Consider the following 6,147-nt stretch of genomic DNA (forward strand, 5'->3'; position numbering starts at 1 on the left):
TATCTGAAAAATAATCATTTTTGAGGAATCATGCCTGTCTAGACGTAAAGATCAGTCCATCAATATGTATACACAGTAACTCAAAAATAGAATAAACTAGATAAATCAAATTTGGTTTAAAAAATTTTCCCCGAAATTACAGATTTCTGTCAAATTATGAATAAATGCGTATCCGAAAAATTCAAATCTATATGAAATCATATGACTTTTCTTCTATTTTCGAAAGCTAAAGAAAGTTTCTCATTATTATGTCCGCCGGTAACATGAGTTAACAGAAAGTCAATTTACAGTATAGCGAAAGAAAATATTACAATTTAGCGATAGTTCAGTGGTATTTTGGGACTTGTCTCTAATTCAAAGGTTTATTTATACAATGCACAGAACACGGGTTAGTCTGCTGAAATAACAACACTCTAATGTCCATCACAATTTGATGGTAAAAAAATAATTTTTTTAGGTTATCAAGAGCAAAATGAAAGTCACGAACTAGCGTCAAATCTGTTGGTCGCTGAAGGCAGTTAGTAATAAATATTACAATACGTAGTTAACTATAACTATAAAGTTTTTAAATATGCTAATGATTTACTTAAAATAAAAATTAATGAATATTACCAAAAATTGTTCTTTATTTTTTTTTTTTTTTGCATAATTTAAATATTTCATCGTAAAGTAAATGAAAAAAAAAATATTTATGGCTATGTTCGTATTTATGTACTATGTTTCTGAGACAGCACTTTCCGTTGCTTGCATTTCTCTATGGGGTGGTACTCAAAAGACAGAATTACGTCTCTTAATTGTTCGAATAATCATTCATGTTATTCCTAAAAGTAAACAATTGCTTCTTTCATCTTTCCTTACCCCTTTTTTGACGAAATAAACGCCCCCTGAAATAAAGTACGGTGGAAGCTACGTTTGAACTTGCAGTACCAAAATCGATTACTGCAAGTATTACGAAATACAACTATTGTATTGTTAACATCTCGTCTGAAATTGCAGCCACTGTTCTTGATGTCATAATTTACTCTGGCAAACTGAATGTACACAAGTAACTGAATGAGGAAATAATAATTAAAAGAATGCGGCGAATCGAAAGTGCAAGAAATCCAATGTCTCCTCACTAGCGAGCAATTAGATGACTGAAACCCTAGCTGACTACTACTTCTTGTTATGCAGAGGCATGCTGAAAGTCATCAAAATTCGGATGCTTTACTTCTAAAATTATTTATCCAACAATTGCCTGATAATGTACAGTCAATTCTTCTAACTACTGTTCTTTTTACCACCATTAAAGCTGCAAAAATTGCCCATAGAATTATGGAAGTTATCCCATTCGAAGTAAGCAAAGTTTCAAACTTTAAATAATACTAACTCTTAATTAGAACTTATGAAAGAAGTCGGAGCACTTCGCAAAGAAGTTGCTTCTTTGCAAAGATCGAGAAATCAATCTTTCACAGACGTATCGGCTTTCGTTATCTGAAATGAAATTCTTCATCATAAGGTATCTGCTAGTATCATCCAAAATTCAATAACAATGCTTGTAAACGTATCATTCAATTATGCTCATTTCCAGGAAATGCCGGGGTGGGTACATTCATAGTGGCAACTAACCCCTTGTCCTGACTCATCACATTGTCGCCCTTTCATTTTAGATAGAAAATTGAAGATATATCTTTTCTTGTTGATACCACAAGTGACGGTTGAATTATCCATCAAATAAAAATGAAAGAAAGCTAAAAGTTGTTCATATTTTCCAAGTTGCCAATGATTCACCAAATTCAGGTTTATGAAGAAAAAAAAAATGTTATCATTAGATTTAGGTTTAAGAAAATGTTCATTTCCGTTTTATAAATGTAATGCTCCAAAAACACTAATTGGTGCTGATTTCCATATCATTTAATTAAAGAGCTGTTTTAGAATACGCTGTTTGTAAGATAACAATTTAAAATGTAATGCTATTCTTAAAAGTTCTAATTGTATCAATAAAAACGGTTTGTGGTAATGATAAGTATACTAAATTAAGTAAATTTCTTAACTTAAATAAGTCTCTTTGCATAGACCAAACTCTTATATATAATGCTAGACATCATACACAAACATCTGGTCATCTGTATTTGCTAAAGTTCGATGTCTGACACATGATAAGAGTCAAAATTGAAAAAGCGGTATTTCAACAAATACCTGCCACAGGCTATATGAGTCCAGCTAGCAGTAATTACAAATTTTTACCATTAATATGGTTCCGAAAAAAGGATAATTGGTTTGGCGTCTAATAAGTAATTATCTCTTTAAATGCGCAAACAATGGAAGATAAATATTCTATCTCATGCTTAGTTGATTTTATACCGGGATTTCATGATAACAAAATATTTACGCACATTTATCTAGTAAAACCATTTCACTAGATCTCTATTGTTCCCGATAATATACACAAAACACACAAAACAGCGATAATAATGCACTTTAATCTTTTTGAAATAGGTCGAATGCAATTTGGTCTATGTAATGCTTCTGCTACATTTCAAAGATTTATAGATGAAGTAACAAGGGACTTGGATCGCGTTTTTACCTTTATTGATGATATCCTAACAGCATCAAAGACTCATCAGAAGCATATGCACCATCTGAAGGATCTTTTTACAAGATTAAGCCATTATAGCCTAACAATTAATTATTCAAATTGTAAATTGGTGCATCTAATTTAGAATTTTTGAGATATCTAATTTCGGAAAATGGTCTGCAGAGGTAATTAAGATTCTTTTTCCTATATCGACACGTATCAAAGAAATCCCTGTCAAAATCTCACATTAAAATCACTAAAGGGAAAAATTTCTGCCCCTTCTGCTCTTGTATGTTGCGATGTTGAATGACATATCGATTATTCTTTGTATGAAAATTACCTCCGATTTATTTCGCCTCCCGTGGCGAAATATCTGAGTTAAAAATTTCAAGCGTTTCGTCTTCTCGGCTACGCATCTAAATATCTAATAAATCTAAGATATGTTTACAAGCAAAATTTGAGTTCGTTCAAATAATTTTCTATCTATAATCTCTTATTTTCTGTAAATATTTTTCAACAACTAAACACCGAAAAGGAATTTTTATCATTGTATGTAAATGCCTTTATTTCCACTCTCCCGTTTCAATGAATCGCTTTTCAGTCAAAATAAATCCCTTTCTTAGAAACTAATTTAAACGAGAAAATGCTTTAACACCAATGAAACCGGCCCCCTCCCCCCCCCTTCAAACAGCCCTTCCCAATTTTACGACTATTGACGAGAAGAATCATAAATCATTGAGAAAAAACCTTCCTACAATGACGTTTTATTTATTAATTCGCTGAATGATATTGCAAGCCTTCCATAACCCCTCTTTTTTTGGACAAACCGCTTCTTGGTGATTTGCAATCGACAATAACAAATTCAACAAAGTCATTCGCGAACAGGATTAGCTGAGCCGGCTATGGCTGAGCCCACACAGTTATTCGAGAACGAACGGCATCTCAGAAAATAGTCTGGTTCAATTCGTTCATTTAGATGATCCGTTCGTTTGCGAACGGTACATCATTATATTTACATTTTCATCATGAATCGTGAAATTGACTCGTTCAAATGTCATATAAACAACGCTTCTCGGGATGCATTTTATTTGAAGATTTCTCTCATGCTGATTTGTGTCTTAAAAATGTCATTTTATGTGGGGTTTAATTCTTAAAAATTGGTGAGCAATTTATTCTAGACTGGATTTAAGTCGATTGAATGATTTTAGTAAACGGCGAAGTTTTCTATACTCGAATGGGGCATATTTTTACACGCACTTGCTTTTAAAATAAATAATTCATTTTTTTGTTCTCTGAATTTAAACATCTTTCATGGGTAAAACGTTGTTAAATGTATTTTTGCAAAAGTTTGATTTTATTTTTTATGAGAGGAAAACCATTTTGTAGCTGTTCTTTGTGAACTGTTCATTTGAATATATTTTAATTCTTTGCACAGAAACAAGATGAGTGATGTAAGCAACAGTGATAGTCTCATGGAGGAGGAAGACATTTCTACATTTGAGGAAACAGTTGAAAGGTTCGAGTGTAACGTGTGTGGAAAAAATTTAAAAGCTTTAAAACATTTGAAAAGGCATTACTTGATACATGCTAGTCCGAAAAAATATGAATGTGACTTATGTAAAAAAATATTTCCTCAAAAACTATATCTACTAAATCATTGCAAGACTGTTCATTCTACAGATAAATTTTCTTGTGATTTATGTAGTCAATCATTTAAATTGAAATCTCTACTTGTAATACATATGCGTCTACACACAAATGAAAGGCCATATGTTTGTACCATTTGTGGTAAAGCTTTCTGTGAGAAATCCAAGCTCAGAATCCATTCAAAGATTCATAGTAATGTCCGACCATACAACTGTGAAATTTGTCAAAGAAGTTACAGTCGAAAGTCATCTTTAGAATACCACCGGGGCATTCATATGGCTAGACCGTCTCTACCCTGCAATATTTGCAACATGAAATTCTCTTCAAAATCATCCTTGACTGCACACTTACTTAGACACTCTGATAATAAACCTCATGTGTGTATGCAGTGTGGGAAAACATTCAGAAGGGCATGTGATTTACGTGTTCACTATCGAACTCATACAAAAGAAAAACCATATGAATGTAATATATGTCACAAAACATTTTCCCGTAAGCATCATTTAACTGTTCATGGTATTGTACATAAAGAGAAGGATACAACTGGTAATAAATCAAGTTCATTCTTCTGTGAAGTGTGTGGCAAGAACTTCTTTAGATTCTATCATTTAGAAAAACATATTCATAAACTCAAACACTTTAATTTTTATAATTGCAGTGTCTGCAATCAAGAATTTGTTGGTAAATCCCTTTTAGACAACCATCTTCTCTATCACACAAAAGAGAAACCATTTTTGTGCAATATTTGTTATCAACCATTTTTAAATGAATCTCATCTGCAACAGCATAGCAGTTATCATGTAAATAGTGTTGTAGTGAAGCAGCCTCTTCCATGTGAGTCATGTGGGAAAACATTTTTACGGAAATGGGATTTGGTAATACACAATCGCGTTCATACAAAAGAAAAGCCATATGAGTGTACAGATTGTCATAAAAAATTTTCTCGTAAATATCATTTAAATGCTCATCTTCTTATCCATAAAAAAGAGAAATTTATATGTCAAATTTGTAATAAATTCTATTATCAGAAAACTGCTTTAGAAAATCATCTCCTTAAGCATTCTAATGAAAAACGTTTTTCATGTGAACATTGTGGAAAAGCGTTTTCTCTCTTGAGAAATTTAGTTTCTCATACACTAACACATTCCAAAGAAAAATCTTATGCATGTGAAGTATGCAACAAATCTTTCACCCGCAAAGATTATCTTAAGGTACATTTTCGTTCTCATGTGGAAGAACCTCAAATGTGTAAAATGTGCTGCCAAACATTTTCAAGTAAGCGTGATGTAATTGCACATCTTCAGCTCCATATTAAGAAGGAACCCTATGCTTGCGAGTCATGCTCTTTAAACTTTATAAACAAAGATGATTTGATATCTCATTTGCGTACCCATTATAAAGAAAAATTGCATATATGTGAGGTTTGTGACAAAGTTTACGATAAAAAAGCCATGCTTACTGATCATAGTCTTACACATGCAAATAATAGACCGCATATCTGTGATCAGTGCGGAAAATCCTTTATGCGTAGAAACAATTTGTTAGAGCATAAGCATATACATAATGATGAAAAGCGTTACATTTGTGTGCTCTGTAATAAAGCATTTAGAAGAAATTCTCATTTGAAAAGACATTCTATAACCCATATTAAAAATATTTCTGGTTATTGTGTCCCAAAATAAAAGATTTTTTTTTAAAGCTATAAACTACCTTAAGAATATATCTTATAAATGAAAATGCTAATATGAATGGGAGAAAAAAGGATTTTATATTATGCTGCTTTTTTTTTTTTTTTCCTAGGAGAAGTTAGTATATGATACTTTATTCCAGATATAGTCCAGAGATGGTGAAGTTTTTCCTTCCTTGTAAAGAAACAACTATTTTCCAAACTAATATTTTATATTTAATTACATATAATGTAACTGCACATTTTTATCTAGGAT

The 6,147-nt window shown here is 31.8% G+C and overlaps 1 protein-coding gene across 1 annotated transcript; it reads left to right on the forward strand.

Moving 5' to 3' along the window:
• Positions 1-3,999: 3,999 nt before the first annotated feature.
• On the forward strand, positions 4,000-5,886 carry LOC129975521 (zinc finger protein 845-like). Its single transcript, XM_056088583.1, has one exon. It carries the CDS (start codon positions 4,000-4,002, stop codon positions 5,884-5,886), a length of 1,887 nt encoding a protein of 628 aa, XP_055944558.1.
• The last annotated feature ends 261 nt before the right edge of the window (positions 5,887-6,147 follow it).

This window comes from Argiope bruennichi, chromosome 7 (genome assembly GCF_947563725.1).
Source record: "Argiope bruennichi chromosome 7, qqArgBrue1.1, whole genome shotgun sequence".
Taxonomy (NCBI): Eukaryota; Metazoa; Arthropoda; class Arachnida; order Araneae; family Araneidae; genus Argiope; species Argiope bruennichi.

Coding starts and splice junctions, on each gene's coding strand:
- LOC129975521 (XM_056088583.1), top strand. CDS start 4,000: ATGAGTGATGTAAGCAACAGTGATAGTCTCATGGAGGAGGAAGACATT.